This window comes from Trichosurus vulpecula, chromosome 1, assembly GCF_011100635.1.
Source record: "Trichosurus vulpecula isolate mTriVul1 chromosome 1, mTriVul1.pri, whole genome shotgun sequence".
In the NCBI taxonomy this organism is placed as follows: domain Eukaryota; kingdom Metazoa; phylum Chordata; class Mammalia; order Diprotodontia; family Phalangeridae; genus Trichosurus; species Trichosurus vulpecula.
The window spans coordinates 351,849,259-351,866,402 of record NC_050573.1 but is presented as its reverse complement, the minus strand read 5'-3'; the positions used below and the strand labels follow the sequence as shown (position 1 = coordinate 351,866,402).

The 17,144-nt window shown below is 37.9% G+C and overlaps 1 protein-coding gene across 1 annotated transcript in view; it reads left to right on the top strand.

Moving 5' to 3' along the window:
• ADAMTS16 (ADAM metallopeptidase with thrombospondin type 1 motif 16) overlaps nucleotides 1–17,144 on the top strand; it is a 261,983-nt gene that overhangs the window by 109,204 nt on the left and 135,635 nt on the right. Inside the window, exons 9-11 of the mRNA XM_036741722.1 lie at nucleotides 403–540; nucleotides 10,245–10,398; nucleotides 16,552–16,647. Of these exons, the coding sequence (XP_036597617.1) occupies nucleotides 403–540; nucleotides 10,245–10,398; nucleotides 16,552–16,647 (388 nt within the window). The remainder of the gene's footprint in view (nucleotides 1–402; nucleotides 541–10,244; nucleotides 10,399–16,551; nucleotides 16,648–17,144) is intronic.

Below are 17,144 nucleotides of genomic sequence, written 5' to 3'. Positions count from 1 at the left end.
GTGAGAGTGGCAGATTATAGATGCTGGATAACAGCACTTTAAACCAGATTTGCCTCCCAGAATGGTCTTGATCACTCATCAGACTGAAGTTGTTTCCAGAGGAGGTGACACAGGTGAAGAAGGACCCAATGGCAGCTTTAATTAAGAGACTATAAGAGAAAATTGACAGGCAAAACACTTCTTCTACCTCACATGAATTGCTCTTGTGCTCATTAGTCCAAATAAGTAAGTTTTTTGTTCTATCTGTATCATTTATGTCCAATTCTCCAACCTATACAAAAGAGGCCATGACTTGCCTCGGATCACACAACGCAATCAAGGCCTAGCTAAGTTTGGATTGCATCAGATGAGTCTAAAATGTTATTTGTTTTTAAGTGATTGGCATTTTTTTCTCTTTGATAGCTTTGGCATGGTCCATGATGGAGAAGGAAACATGTGCAAGAAGTCTGAGGGTAACATCATGTCTCCTACATTGGCAGGACACAATGGAGTCTTTTCCTGGTCAGCTTGCAGTCGCCAGTATCTGTACAAATTTTTAAGGTAGGTAACTCCAGTAAGAATGTGATTCAAAATGTATTAAAATCTTTAAGTGTGTAAACTGCTGGGTAATAGGGACAGATACAAAATTCAGAAAAGACACTGTCACGGTTCTCATGCAGATTACAGCCGAATAGGAGGATGGGACAACTACCCAAAAAGCCACAGCTTAAAAGAATGCATTATTACTGCTTAAATGAGTTACAAGCAAGTACTGTATAGATTTAAAGACAGGAAGGCCATTCTCAGCTGGAAGGCATTAGAGAGGAAGTGGAAGGGGAAGGGAATAAGCTTTTATTTACACGCCAGGCACTGTGCTAAGTGCTTTACAACTATTATCTCATTGGATCCTCAAAACAACTTGGGGAGGTAGGTGGCTGTTATTACCCCCATTTCACAGTTGAAGAAACTGAGACAAATAGAGGTTAAGTGATTTGCTCAGGGTCACAGAGCTAGTAAACATCTGTAGTCAAATTTGAATTCATACCTTCCTGACTCCAGATCTAGCACTTTATCCATTGCACTACCTAGTTTACTCCAGAGATAAAGAGACAGTTTGGATTGGCTATAAATGAGGGAAAGCTAGGAATTCCATCACTGGAAGGAAGGTTTTGGAAGCAAGGGAAAGCATTATAAGCATAAGGAACAGTGTGAGTAAATCCAAGAAGGCAGAAAAGCATGAGACACTTATGGGGAGTTGTAATTTGGTTATTAGGTAAAATAAGGAGAGGTGAGTGTTATGAGATAAGTCTGGAAAAAAATAGAATAGCATCAGGGTATGGAGGCCTTGAGTAAAGAATCTCGAATGCAAGGTTAAAGAAATACGGAACTGAGCTAGTCAGCAGCAGGGAATAGAAGGCATTTTAGGAGAGGAGTGACACGGCCAGATCAATGCATAAGTAAATTTAGCTTGGCAGCATTATGAAGGATGGAGTAAAGTTGGCAAAATGTGTAATGAGGGTATTACAATATCCTAAGTGTGTGGTGGCAATGGAGTGAAAGTGGAAGGAACACATATATGATCAATGGGAGACAGTTACCTGATTGGATGGGATGAAAGAGAGAAGGGAGGGTCAAAGAGCACACCAAGGTATCAGGTATGAGAAACTAGAGAAAGGATAAACACTGACAGAAATAGTGAAGGTAGAAAGATCAGGTAGGGGAGTGGAGTTAGTGATAATCACTTCAGACATGTTGAGCTGGATGTGCCAGTAGGACATCCAGATGGAGGTATCTTTGAGGAACAGGAGGTATATCCTATAAGAGGAGATAGGGGTCTGGAGCTTGGTGAGGATGCCAGGGCTGGTGATACAGAGGAAGTTATTTGTTCATTCTGTTAACAGCGGATTAAAGGTCAATCTGACCATGAGAGAGCTCTAATTGCCCTCAGCTTTGGTTGCAAAATGGGATAAATTGTTAAAGGCTTTCTAAAGAAAATCTCCATGGAGTTCTTGGAAATCAGACCATTTGACTGAGATAAGACAGATTCATTCTCTCTCTCTCTCTCCCTCTCTCTCTCTCTCTCTCTCTCTCTCTCTCTCTCTCTCTCTCTCTCTTTCCCCGCCCCCACCCCAGAGATCTATTGGCTCATTCAAAAATCATGTAAAACTATGAATTTTAGATGACATAAATATTTGTCAATTACATTTAAGAAGTAAATACTTCAGCAAGTTACCATAACTTAACAGCTTTGTTCAATAGGTAGGGAAGCTCATAGCATAATATATGTCTCGGTCTGTGTTGAGTCACCAAAAAGATACAATGAATTATTTTTCAAAATGCTTGACTTTTCATAATGAAATGCTAAGAATTTTGTTCAGTTCCTTGCCTGATGTTATTTGGAAGTCTAAAATCTCTTACAGAAATCTGAATCCATGAGATAAAGAATCTAATAAATGAATGCGGTTAGAATCCTATGGAGGTATTCCCCCCCAAAAAAAATGTTTCAAAGTCAATAGAGTGTTAAAACTGAAAAGGCCTTAGAAGTATATTATTTAAGCAAAGCCTCAGGATTTTAAAGATATTGAGAAGCAGTTTTGCATAATGGAAAGAACATTGGATTTGGGTTCTGAGGAGCTCAGTTCAAATCCTCACTCTACTACTTAGACCTTCTATGACCCAGTTACTTTACTTTTCTAGTACGCATTTTCCTTATCTGTAAAATTAGGAGACTAGACTAAATAATTAAGGTCATATCCTACTCTAGAATCTATGATAAGATTATGTTCAAGCTAACATTTATATAATGTCCACTATGTGCCAGGCAGGACGTTAAACATTTTACAATTATTATCTCACTTTATCCTTTCAACAGCCCTGAAATGTAGGTGTCTTTATTATCCCCATTTTGCAAATGAGGAAACTAAGTCAAACAAAGATTAAGTGACTTGCCCAGGGTCACATGGCCAGTAAGTGTTTGAGGCTGGATTTGAACTCAGGTTTCCTGACTCCAGGCCTGACACTCTATCCACTGCACCATCTAGCTGCCAACTAGCCAGTGGCAGTGAGTGGTATAAAGGACCAAGACAAAGCCTGAACAGTTATTATACCTAGTTAATAATAGTTATTCCAGATTTTTTCCTTTAATACCAGCCCAAATGATGAAAAAGAGAAAGAACATTTTCATTTTTATTTATGTAATGGTTTTGTCTCTTTGAAAAACAACTAATCTGTCATACATCAGGTTATGATCGTTACCTACTAAATAAAGAAGAGATTCTTGAAATAAAAGTTGTTAACCTCAATACAATTATCACTGATACATTTAGTTCCTTGCATATTAAAGCTAAAAACCAAAGGGGTGGTAAGGGGGTTGAGGTAGGGAGCCTATTTTTTCCCTAGGGTATAAGAGCAGAGGGAAAGACAATGTTGCCTAATGTCTAGAGGGCCATCTTTGGAGACAGGAGGACACAGGTTCCAGTATTGCCTCTGACATGTATTAGCCAAGTAATCATGGGAGCAAATAGTGACATTAACCTACCCAGGTCCCCAGGCAGCTCTAAGACGTTAAATTGTAAGTGAGTGGCTGATCTGCTTTGATGAAGGGCATTTCCACACTGAAGATTCCATGCACTCAGGAAATCATATCTGCCACCCATGCCCCACCAAAAATCTGAAAAAGAATACTTTGTATTTTGACATTTTGCCCCATATCTGGAACCAATGTGAATTTAATCCCCACCATCACCACCACCACTACCAAAGTAGTTCCAATAATAAGGGGAAGAAAAGAAAAAATTCTATCTGCTTTCTGTCTCACATAGTTATGTAGTTCTATGGGATAATAAAGATGTCCTGTGGTATCATCTTACAAAAATCACAGGATCAGTAACTGGAAGGAATATTAGAGACCACTTAGTGCAACCCCTTCACTTTACAGATGAAGAAATTGAGGCCCAGAGAGATAATTTGACTTCTTTGCTCAAGATCTCGCAGGTAATAAATGGCTGATCCATATTTCAAAGCAGGATCTCAGCTCCAACTCCAGGACCCCTGTCTACTACCCAGACACTGGCTCGGAAGCTCCTCTGTGACTAGCCAGTGCTGTGCCTTCATCCTTTTATTTCCAACATTACCCCTGACCCTGTGATTAAATGACAGGATCACGGAGATGTTGCCGCAGTCAGAACTAAGACTACAAGGCAGAGAATAGCAAGATTATTTACTACAACAACAGAGAATTATTTACTACTACAAGAGAGAATAGGACGATCAAGGCACATGTGAAGAAATAATAAATGCTTGGTATAATTATGATGAGTATTATAATTAAATAACAATAACAATAATAATAATAAATGCATTATATGGTGCTTTAAGGATTACAAAGTGCTTTGAATATTTTATCTTATTTCATCCTCACCTCAACCCTGTGAGGTAAGTATTGTTATATTATCTTCATTTTCCAGTTATGGAAACTGAGGCTGAGAGAGATGTAATTTGAACCTGGGTCTTCCTACCTCCAAATCCAGCACTCTGATATTTGACACTTGTGTGTGTGTGTGTGTGTGTGTGTGTGTGTGTGTGTGTGTGTGTGTGTGTAACACATACATATTGCAGAGCATAATGAAGATATCCTATGATAACGTCCTAGAAGATCATTGTTGTTGTTGAGTCATGTCTGACTCTGTTTAACCTCATTTGGGTTTTTCTTGGTAAAGATTGAAGTGGCTTATCATTTCCCTCTCCAGCTCATTTTACAGATGAAGAAACTGAGGCAAACATGGTGAGGTGACTTACCTAGGGTTACACAGCTAGTGAGTGTCTGAGGCTGGATTTGAATTCAGGTCCTCCTGACTCCAAGGCTGGTACTCAATCCACTGTTCCACCTAGCTGCCCTTGTAAGATCATAGGATTAGTAAAATGTGCATGTTTTGGTTCTGTATTGCATATGGGTATCTATGTACATACACAAATGCACATATATGTATGTAAATATAAACACAAAGATAAATACATATCCTTGGGGGCATTAAAAGTTTGTTCTTCATTGAATATCTTTATGATTTTCAGTCATCTGTCCCTCATTTGACATGTGAGCCAGTGATGGCTCCTTAGTTAGCCCCTTGTAGCTATGTCCTTATGAGAGAATGATATATATCCATTTTAGCCTTTGAAAAACCATCATGCCTTTTTGTCCTTAGGAAAAAGGTTTAATTTCCAACTGGATTAAGGATACAAGCAACTATGTTGGCCTTTTTCTTTCAGCTTCATCCCTCTCGTGAAAAACTGCCAATTTTTTAAACTAATGTAGAAATAAGATATTTGTTTACCATCTTTTCCCCTTCCAATGTACAAATCCCAGAGGGAAATTGAGGGAAAGATGCTTCTCCTAAATAAGTTCATTCTGAACCTTTTTGAAAAGTTCACATTACTGGCGTCATTATTCCAGGAAAAGTAGGTGAAAGAATCTTTTCCTTCTAATCATTAGAGCTTTGCTTGTAAATGTTCATACAATAAGAAACAAGGGAAAAATACATGAAAAAAGAATGTGACTTGACCAGGGGGAGATGAGAGGATAAGCATTATGGGAAATTATCTATAACATAAATAGATCTATAATTTTTAATTAATTTTAATTAATTATGGTTAGTTAGACACCAGATCATCAGACCAAAGAATTAGACCTGGAAGGAACATTGGAGGACTTTGCGTCCACTATACCCCACCCTCCATTTTCAAGATAACAAATGCCAGAGAAGTTAAATGACTTTCCCAGGGTGGCACAACCATTAGGTATCAGAGACAGGATTCCAACCAATGTCCACTTGACTGCAGGTTTAATACCCTGTCCTCTGTGACTTTCAGGTAATATTTTTCTTAAAAAAAAACTAGAACCGTTTCTCTTCATTTTTTTCCTTTCCTTCAGCCACCGTGAATATCTGAGGTCCCATTTGAACTCAGATCTTCCCAACTCCAGACCAGTGCTCTAACCACTATACTACCTAGCTGCCCCCTTATCAGTATGCCCTACACCAATGAAATCACAAATCAGGAAAAAATAAAAACAGCAGAATAGTTGAAAATTTCCTCTAGAATTATTCGTTACCCCCCCCCACTACCACCATATTTTTTTTTGCTCAACAATAAGGAAAAATAAACATGCAAGGTTCTGTGCTAGGAGAATGAAAATATTTGTGATATTTCTCCTCTTTTTCTTATTTTAAAGGAAAAGGGTGCCCTTTTTTGGGACAATATAATAAAATATTTAGCTTCAGTATGAAGTCTGAAATGATATAATGAAAGATATAGTTGTCAGAGATGGTTGGGAAAATGTCTTCATCTCAAGTGCCTCTGTACAAGTAAGTAGCAGGTCAAGTTTTGAAGATGTCAAGGGGGAAAGTAGCCTTGAAATTGATGAAGTGCTCATGGGGACCAATTCTCTTCCTCTTTTTGTGTACACTGACGGCTGGCCATGATCCACAATTCAGCTCAGCTCTTTGACTGTTACCATGAGATAAAGGGTATTTTTTGGGTTCACCTCTCTTACTCTCAGAGCAACTAGAACATCAACTAAGTGCTTTCTTTAGCCTACTTATTAAGTCTCCCTGCAGTAATTCTGGAATGCAATTTTACTTTAGAGGATTTTGCTAATTCCCCCTAGACCACACACTAGTAATTAAATCTAAAACTTAAATTAATTAAGATTTCACAGAATCAACAAGTTGACTTTTGGAAATAAATCTCATACAAACATCAAACAAGAGCTTTAGGCAGCTAATTTAATCAGCAGGGCTTTTGCTTTATTTGAAATGACCCATTACAAGTTAGATACTTTTTCTGAGCCTGAATTAGTCATGCTTTTGGTGACTCCATAAATTTGAGTTGGTATTCTGTCACATGTGTGTGGACTTCCTGAATCATGTGTACTCCCCAGCAATTAGATGGGTATTTGGCCCCATGCCCATCGCTGAGTAAGTAGTAAAAAGAAAACTTTTCAAGGATGAATCTACTCTTTTTAAAAGAAGATTAGCATTTAGATGAGGCAAAAAAATAGAGTAAATGAACTCTAAGTGTCCTGAAAAAGTAAAGGCAAGCTTTGTGCCCTGGTCTTACTAATATCCAGATAATTTGGACAGATTTTTTTTAGTATAACCCCTAAGCCCATCATCCTGTTGACATATCATGTCCTTAAAATATTTTCTATTAATAGACACAAACCTCATCCCAATTAGTCATGTCTGTACCAGTGGCCTATAGTTTCAGGAAAACTTAGCTCAATAATGTAAAAGTAGTAAGTCACATCATGGTCTCATCCTCAAGTCACTTCTTACATGTGATTATTTTATTTTCAACTACTTCATGATCAATGAAAACATGTAGAACTAAAATAGAATTCTATTAATCCCGCAGAATACTCGGGCTTTCTCCTTGTTCCCTATTCCAATGCCTCCTTGGGGCATGGAGGTGACCTTGGGTTCTTGAGGCTCCATTGCTGGAGTGTACCTCTGGCCAGTCCTACCAACATGGTAAGACTTTGATTATGGACCAGTGATCTATGTGATCCAAAAAGTGATCCAACTAGATATAGACAGGCTCACCACAAGGCTGCTACCAAAAATGAATTTGGGGACCACAGGTCTTTTAAGAAATCACAAAGGAGTTATAATTTGCATTGGTAGAAAGGGTATACCTTCAATTCCAGGGTGGTGAAGTATTGGACTGAGAATCAATAGTAGGTCCCAAAATTAAATTTTGATGAGAATCTGTGAAACATAAAATTGTAATTCATGAAAGGAATATATATTAATTCAAATCCCATATAACTTTTCAAAGGTCATCTTTTATTATGTATCTGCCAGATGCTTTTTTTTGGTGGGGGGCAGGGGGAGATGAATAAGATGGTGTCTGAATGTGGATCTCCAAAGTTATGGTGTAGGAAGTATGTTTGTAGTAGAAAGTGGAACTGTTCATAGTAGAACCAAAGGAACTGATCATGCCACTAAACTAATTAGGCATCACTGAGTGTCCATTTTGTATTTCTGTTTCTCTATATATGAAAAGAAGAGGTCAGACTAAATGATACCTAAGGTTTCTTCCAGTTCAATATTCTCTGATTCTATAACAAGAATAGGAGAGGATTTTTTTTAAGGTTCTGAATTATCTCATTTAATTTGAAAGCAAAATCCTTGTAAACTTAAACATTTCATTTGTATATTATAATCTCACTTTGTAGAGGCTCTTAGAATAGTAAATGCCAGGTAATATTGTAATGAATTTCTAAAGAACTGAATAAAGTTATATCAGTTTGTGTGTGTATGTGTCTTCTACTGATATAATTGAATTTTGATAACAAATTATGGAAAGACCATTAGTGAAAATTATTTTTCTTTAATTTGATGATGGTATAAAAAGTCAGTGTGCTTTCGTGAGTAGAAGGCCAGCCATGGAGTTAGAAAGACAGGTTCAAGGGCCCACTCCTGACACATACTGACTGTATGGCCTTGGGCATGTCACTTACTATCTCAGTGTTCCTGGAAACTGTATAGAACCCTAAGTTGAAGAGAAGGTGCTGACCTACTTGAGTAGAGAGTTTACTCAATAGTTAGTTCCCCATACTAGTGAAATCACAGATTTGGACTCTCTCCACTAATTTGATGTCATTCTAATTCTTTTTTTTAGCTATGGCAAATGATAAAAATAACACTTATCAACGAACTGGAAAAAATCTACTTACACAAAACTGCTGATATCCCTTTTCCTAATTGCCCATCCGTGAGTTAGGAATATCATCAGTCTCACTATATCTGAGATAATCAGGATAGATGAGATAGTACATCAATCAATCCATCTATTAATAAGCAATTTGTAAATGCATATTATGTACTAAGCTCTGTGTTATAAGATACAAAAATAAAAATGGAATGTTCCATGTCCTCTAGGAGCTTATATTCTGTTGGATAAAACAACAGGTATGGATATAGATACATACCAAAAAATATACAAAATAAATGCTTTGTATTTTCTAAAAGAAATAGTTCACAGAACTTCATAATTTTCTCTAATCAACTAATCAAGAAGTCATCTCTCACTTCTCTGGATTTTTTCACGAGTGTTTATACTGCTTCTTATTGTAGTATCCTTCCATTTTATCCTCGTTCTGAGATTGATATTGCCTTGAGAGAGTCTTATTCATCTCTCTCTCTCTCTCTGCACACACACACACACACACACACACACACACACACACACACACTCTGACCCGCCAATGTTGACTTGCTTAGCATAGCCTTAGACAGAATTGGCACTCAATGGACATTTGTTGAATGAGAAAACGAGGAGAAACTCTGCGTTTCTTCAAAACTTAACACCTTAGTGCTAGAATGAACCTTAGAGGTGACCTAGTCCCTCCCCCTCATTTTCCAGATGAGGTAACTGCATCCACTATGGTGATGTCTTTGCTGTCTTGATTCCTTGCCATCTTAAATAAGTGCTCAGAATTTCTTGGCCAGTGTAAGGACTACACGTTCTACTCCACCCCCTCCTCCCAATGTCCTGGATTCATATCTTATAAAATTCATTGGCTAAGAAGGTGATAATCTGTTTGTATTTGCTTGTTTTTGTTGGGGAGGAGAGGGTGAAAGAAACCCAGAAGTAGCTTTGACTAGATTGAATCTACATTTTTATTCGCAACTCTGGTCAGGAATTGGCCCAGACTTAAAATATTGCTGGCGGAAATTTTTACACAGTTCAGTAAGGGACTAATGGAAGCTGTAAACTATTGTCCAGGTGGCACCAGCCCTTCAACAATCATTGTAAGGAAACTTCCAAGTAGGCAGCCTGTGTTTTGACAGCCGCAACATCGACTTCCACAGGCATATCCTTTGATTGTTCCTGGCAAAGAGTATCCTCTTTCTTTGGAGCATGAAGCTCTGGTTCAGAAGAGGTATCTGTGGTAGGAGCGTCTCACAGTAGACAGCTGGTTGCAATTACTTGAGTTCACCTTTCCCCACAATATAGTCAGGACTAAATTGCTCTTTGGAAGGGGTGAAATGCATTATTGATAATTTAAGAAAATGTGGATGGTATCTATAGAGCTGCAGTTAGGAGAAATGTAATTATTAGGCCTCAAGAGGAGGACAGTTTCCACTACCCTCTGCAAAGTATCTTTATTCTATTTTATGAGAGCAAAAGCAAAACGATGTGTGTATCCTCTGCTAACTCCCTCTGGTCAACACGTACGGCCCCATCCCCTCTCTGTGTTTTAGCACTGCTCAAGCCATATGCCTTGCTGATCAGCCTAAGCCTGTGAATGAATACAAGTATCCTGAAAAGCTTCCTGGAGAATTGTATGATGCCAACACACAATGCAAGTGGCAATTCGGGGAGAAGGCCAAGCTTTGCATGTTGGACTTCAAAAAGGCAAGAGATTGTTATGAAATGCTTGATTCAATGTAATTTATATTATAGGGGAAATTTTTTAAAAGTTTGACTTACAAGAATTCTTTACTTGGTACAATTGACCCATGCTTCAAAAGAATTAAACTCAGCAGCCATTTATTTATCATATGCCTTGTACCAGGCCCTGTGCTAGGTACTGGAGTAACATATTAAAAATGCAAACAATCTCTTCCCTCAAGGATCTTACATTCTACTGGATGGAAATAATATGTGTATACACAGAGGCAATGTACTGTAGTGAGTCGAGCTCTGGAGCTGGCTTCGAGAAGTCCTGCCTTTGAATTCCTCCTCAGATGTATGTGATTCTAGGCAAGCATTTGACCTGTTCCTTTAACTCCAAACCTAGCATTTGTTCTGCTGCACCTACTGTCATTCTAGTATTGTTAAATTAAATCATGAATTCAAAATGCTTTGCAAAAGTTAAAGTACTATTATAAGTAAACACAAACAAAAATGCATAAGCTAAATGCAAAGTAATAGGGGGGAGGAAGAGAAAAGGAGACAAGCATTGATTAATTGCCTGCTCTGTGCCTGGCACTGTGCTAAGTGCTTTACAAATATCTAAATTGATAATGAGGAGAGGAAGGAGCACTAAAACTGAAAGAATCAGGAAAGGCCTGATGGCCCGCCAGGGTGGCTCGCAGGCTGGAGCTAAAAGGAAGGAGTAACAATATGTGATACAATGTACAGTAGGTAGGGAAACATTTTGACAGGGGAATATACTTCTAGAAAAAAGTGTTTAACTCTGAGAAGCTGAGACAGCCTGCATCCCCGAACGTTTCTATCTGCCTTAAGGAATCGCATTTGTTCATCCAAACATCTTCTGGTTGTCAGTGAGTCAAGTCACAAAATGGGTTGTATTGCCTCCTGAATGAAACTAGCAGAGGCTGTTCATAATACTGAATAGGTAAAATCTAGGAGGAGGAGGAGGAAGCGGGAATGGCAATACAGAAAAGGAGAGTGCCTTTTAAATATGCAAGTACAATGAATCCTGAAAAACTAACGGAGAATAATAAATTCAAATGGATACACAGTCACAAAATGCTAAATAGGACCATGGGCAGATGTGCCCACAAGCAGTCCCACAGATAAGGGACACATGTTAACAATGGTAATAGGTGATGTACCATTATCAAGTTGCTTTAAAAAAATAAAAACATAATAGAGCATCCTGATGTATAATTTTATTTATTTTAATATATGATTAATTTACATAGGGAATAGGGACCAGACCTGTGGTTTCACTGGTACACGGAACTTTCCGGTGAGAAAACTCCCTCGGGCAAAATAAATTAATACCTCTCCACCTTACAGACTTGAAGAATTGCTAAAGCAGTAAGAAGTTAAATGACTTAGCCAGGTTAACTTGACCAGTGTCAGAGGGTGGATTTGAACCCAGGACTTCCTAGTTCTGAGGCCAGCTCTCTATCCACTATTCCACAGTGCTTCTGTATATATTTCTGTATGTGTGTGTATATACATGCATGTACCACTTATGTATTTCTACCCTGCCCTTCTCCCCAGGAGGAATTGTTCTTGCCTATAGTTAGTGAAAAATAAGTGATAGATTACTATGGTAGATTTACTTATGATAAGATTTACTTACCATAACTTAACATAACATAAATATTTACCATTTTACATATGGTAGATTTACTCCCAAGACTGGAACTTGATCCCCCAAATTCCATTTACTGAAACTAGTTTTTCGTATTCATCTTAACCCTTTGATAAATTTAGTCAACGAAAATTTAAGTGCCTTTTCTGGTACAAGTCACTAGAATACAATTACAAAAATGAAAATAAGTCTCTTCCTTCAGGGAATTTGTATTCAACTGGACATACCAAGGTTAGTTATCATTCATCTTTATTGAAATCCACCTTTAGGGGAAAGTAATCATCCCTTGAATTATGGGGGAAAAGAGCTAAAGAATTATGGGGCAAAAAGTTGTGTGATACAGGACTCCCCTTAATTGATTGCCTTGGATTTAGCAGTTTGTAGTTCAGGGCATCTGTTAAGGAAGAAATTTCTCAGCTGCCAAGAATCTAAGTGTGCTACTATGGGAATAGAAGTTACCAGCTTTCTTCCACAACCAAAATTTTGGCCACTGCAAATATTTTATAATACTTATCTACTACTTTGCTGTGTCACGGTCTGACCCTGAAGATTAGGATGTGAAGTACCAGAGCTATTTTGATATTTGATGCCTTTGTTCACATAAGCATGGTTGTTAATTCACTCTAGTATGTCCCCTAAAGACTTTATGTTCAAGCTCCATAGCTTCTGATTCATGATTTTATGTGTCTGTTATCCCAAGTATCAGCAAGAAAAGGCTGTACTGTTATTTTAATAAAAATTAAAGCTGTATGATGCCTGGGAGAAAACCTTTGGGGATCTGAGCCCAAGTCAATTCTCATTCCCATCCTCATTGTCAATAGCTACCTTTCATTCATTTTCCACAAGCTTTTTTATTTTCTTTGTAACTTCTAGAAAGTTGAATTGGGTTAAATCTAGTTGGCTCCAACTTTCTATCAGTCCAGGACATAAAACTTATGAGAAGAGAAGGGTGAAAAAACGCAATGGGCTTATCAACAGGCCTTGGTGAAAGGATGGGGTAAAAATGTATGGCAGTTAGGTGATGGAGTAGATACAGTGCTGGGATTAGAATCAGGAAGACTCATCTTCTTGAGTTCAAGTCTGGCCTCACACACTTATTAGCTGTACAACCTTGGGAAAGTCACTTAATCCTGTTTGCCTCAGTTTTCTCATCTATAAAATGAGCTGGAGAGGGAAATGGCAAATCACTTCAGTGTCTTTGCCAAGAAAATCCCAAAAAGGGTCATGAAGAGTCTGTTATGATTGAAACAATTGAGCACAAACAAAGGTATACTTTTTTTTCCTATGCCCATTGAGGACAAGGCAGGATAAAGTTAAATGGGGACAGGATATCAGGCATGCAGAAATCTTTTCTAATGTTAGCAGGTTTCAAGAAAGATTGATATTACCGATGGTAGCATGAGAATCTTCTTTTGGAAATTTTTTTGTCAATGGGAAAACACTTTCTCTAAACATTGGATAATAAATTTCTATGAGTTGTTTTTTTTTTAGAGGGATGAGTTATTGGTTTCACAAAGTCCCTTCTCATTTTGTAGTTTTTGATATAATGATATGGGATCTCCTTTAGTCAATTGCCTTGGATAATAGAATTTAGAATCCCAGAGAAGTGGGAAGTTCCATGGTATGGGAGTTAGGGTAGTTAGCTCATAAGCTTGGAACCATAACATCACACCTCTTACCTTTTTGAGCTCTTAGGTCACATTTGTCAGTAGTAAATGAGCACATTCACCTTCATGATGAGAATAAATGCCTTATTTTCTCCCTTCTGTTAGAATGAAGGCCTTGGTGGTAACAAAGAAGCATCACAGCCTAGTGGATAGAGAGCCAACTTCAGAGTTAGAAGTACCAGAGTTCAAGTCCCTCCTCAGACTTAAAAATCTGATATATATTGGGTGTGTGACCCTGGGCAATTAGTTAACATCTCACTGTCCCCAGGCAGCTCTCTGAGACTAAGCTTCAGAGCAATTGCTGATCTGTAAGTATAGGAGTTCCAGAACCTGGAGTTTCCTATAACAGTGGGTCAGACTCAAGTAGGGGCCACTAAACCATACATAAGGATCCCTGTGGGAACATATTGACTTAGTAAGGCATATATTAGTAACTTAGTAAACTTAGTAAAGTGACTTAGTAAAGCAATATAAACCATTATTTATAGTATAGTATATTTTTATTTACTTTGTTAAATATTTCCCAATTACATTTTAATCTGATTCTGGACACAGTGGAGAATGTTGTGAACTCTGTGCACATGTTGGCAATGTATTTGACCCCTCTGCCCTATATCAATAAAGTCATAATTCCAGTCCAAAATAAAAGCTTAATATGTATCATCTTCCAACCCTTATTAATTTTTTGAATATTCACAGAAATTCGTTAAGTGCTTATCAATAAAGTCTAAGTCAAGTGTGTTCATATCATAGATATTGGAGGTGGCTAGGTGGTATCATAGCCCATAGAGCTCTGGAATTGGAGCCAGTAAGACCTCAGTTCAAATGCTACCTCAGGCACTTACTAGCCTCATTTAGCTGCATTTGTCTCAGTACCCTGGTCAGTAAAATAGATATAATGATAACATCTACCTCCCAGAGTTATTGTGAGGATCAAATGACCTAATCATTGTAAAGGTGCTTACCACAGTGCCTGGCACACATTAGGTGTTATATAAATGTGAACTACTTATTATTGTTGATACTGTCATCATTCCATCCGTCCTAGATGCTATATTTAGACTTCCTATTGATCAATATGCTACATCAGTTTTTCCTGAAATTTCTCTTGAATAGATAGCCATCCTTTATCACTTTAGATTCCCTCAAGTGCTCTGGGATATACCAGTTGACGTCTGGATTCTCTCACTGTTCCCAAATGATTCACAACTTGTCTTCAAAGGCAGAATTCCACCTTCATTCTCTCTTACACAGCCAGCCTCCTGTATCAGCAACATGTGTCATCAGTGTCCTAAACTTACCTATAAAGGGAACATACAAGTGTATTTCTGCCCAGACAGTTCTTCTAGCAGGACATTTGTCATTCTCTATCACTAGACTATGAATCCCACACATTCAAACCCCATCAAGAGAGCTCTGTTTATCCCTCCATGCTATATCAGGCTGTAGTCATCTCTGGTGGGAAACTGAGCTCTCTGTCTGCTCTTTAGAGGATCGGGGAGCGAAGGCTGCTGTTTTCATTCCAGCAGGTCTGGGGCCAAATTCCTTGTGTCTTTAATTCATCAATGTCAGTTTGGCTAAGAATTCTGTCTTCCAACACGAAGTGTTAGTTAATGTAAGAAGGAGGCTCACTGAGAGGCAGAAAAACTGAGCTTACTAATAGCAAGATTGGTAACAGTAACACTCTTACATTGTAGCTGTTCTTAGCTGAGGGAGGAGAGGGTATTTTTGGCACCACATAAAACATGGTAGTGAATAGTGAGATAGCTTCTTTTCATTCTAATGCTGCTCAGATATCCTTGTGGAGTCTCTTAAAATAATGAAGCTTGCTTTCCCATTGATTGGAGCCGTAGATGGTTACAAATAGCTCATAGTATTATGAGAATTGCATGCCAATGTTAAGACATCAAAAGTTTATCTTATTAATGCTTACAAGTTCAAGAAAACTATTTTACAGATGGAGAACACACAGGTAGTGATTATATGAGGAATTTATTCAGAAACAAAAACCCCTGAACCTTAACTTTTTATGATCTAGTATTTTAAGGAGAACAAGACTCAAAAAGTAATAGCAGAAAGATAGACTAAAAAACGCTCTTATTAAATTGCTCAAGAGTGTGACTTTGGTAATTATATAATAGAAAGGAACTTTTGGCATTAGAGAGAAGTAAATGGTATCTGAAAAAAACATCATTAAAAGAAAAATGTTTGAAGCTGAAATATTTGATTGCGACTGTTCTGAAGAATCTGTCATGTTGTTGCTCAGTCATTTCAGTTATGTCCAAATCTTTGTGACCCCATTTGGAGTTTTCTTGGCAAAGATACTAGAGTGGTTTTCCATTTCCTTCTCTAGTTCATTTTAAAGATGAAGAAACTGAGGCAAACAGAGTTAAGTTACTTGCCCAAAGTCACACAGCTAGTACATGTCTGAGATTTAGATTTGAACTAAGGTCTTCCTGACCCCAGGCCCAGTGCTCTATCCACTATATTAGCTAGCCATCCTTCTATATCATAGCCAGATATGAAAGGAAGAGGGCTCTAGTGGAGGAATGTTTAATACCTCATTGAGATGGAAGAATTTTCAGAAAGTACTCTGCTTATGTTCACATGGAAATTTGTCCTTGGTTTTTCAATAATTGTTCATATAAAAATGATACATTTCACATGTTATCTCCTTTGGCTGTCATGTTAACTTAATGAATTAGAAACTATTTTCCCCGCTTTAGATTGACAGAAGTATGTATTATATACCTCATATTGCAAGGCTAGAGCTGGGAGTATTTAGACTATTTTGCTAGTGGTTTTCTGACCCTTCATTTTTCCCTTCAGGATATATGTAAAGCACTGTGGTGCCATCGAATTGGAAGAAAATGTGAGACAAAATTTATGCCAGCTGCAGAAGGCACCATTTGTGGTCATGACATGGTAAGAGTAATTAATTGCCAAATAGCAGCAAATGCATTGTCCTTCTTTCTCAAAAAGTACATTGGAATGCGGATGACTTTCTTCTTTTTTCCTCTACATATACTGTCTGCCTCTCTATCAAACCCATTCCAACTCCTACCACAAAGCCCCAGAGGTAGCATGTAAATTTATTCAATCTTGTATTAAGGCTATCATAGGATCATGGATTCAGAACTGGAGAGGATCTTAGAAGTCATACAGTCCAAACCCATGATTTTACAGATAAGAAAATTAAGGTATAGGAACTTAGGTCTTCCTAAGGACCTTCCAGGTCCAACACTCTAACCCTAAAGGGATTTTGTTATCACCCACCAATATTCTACTTCCATATACATGAACTCTAAATTCCTCTATCTGACCACATCATTTCATCTTTTCTTCTGTTTTTCAACACCTAATGCTGTTCAGGTGATAATGACTCAGTCTCTCAGTTCTTTACCAAGCTATCACCCCTGCAC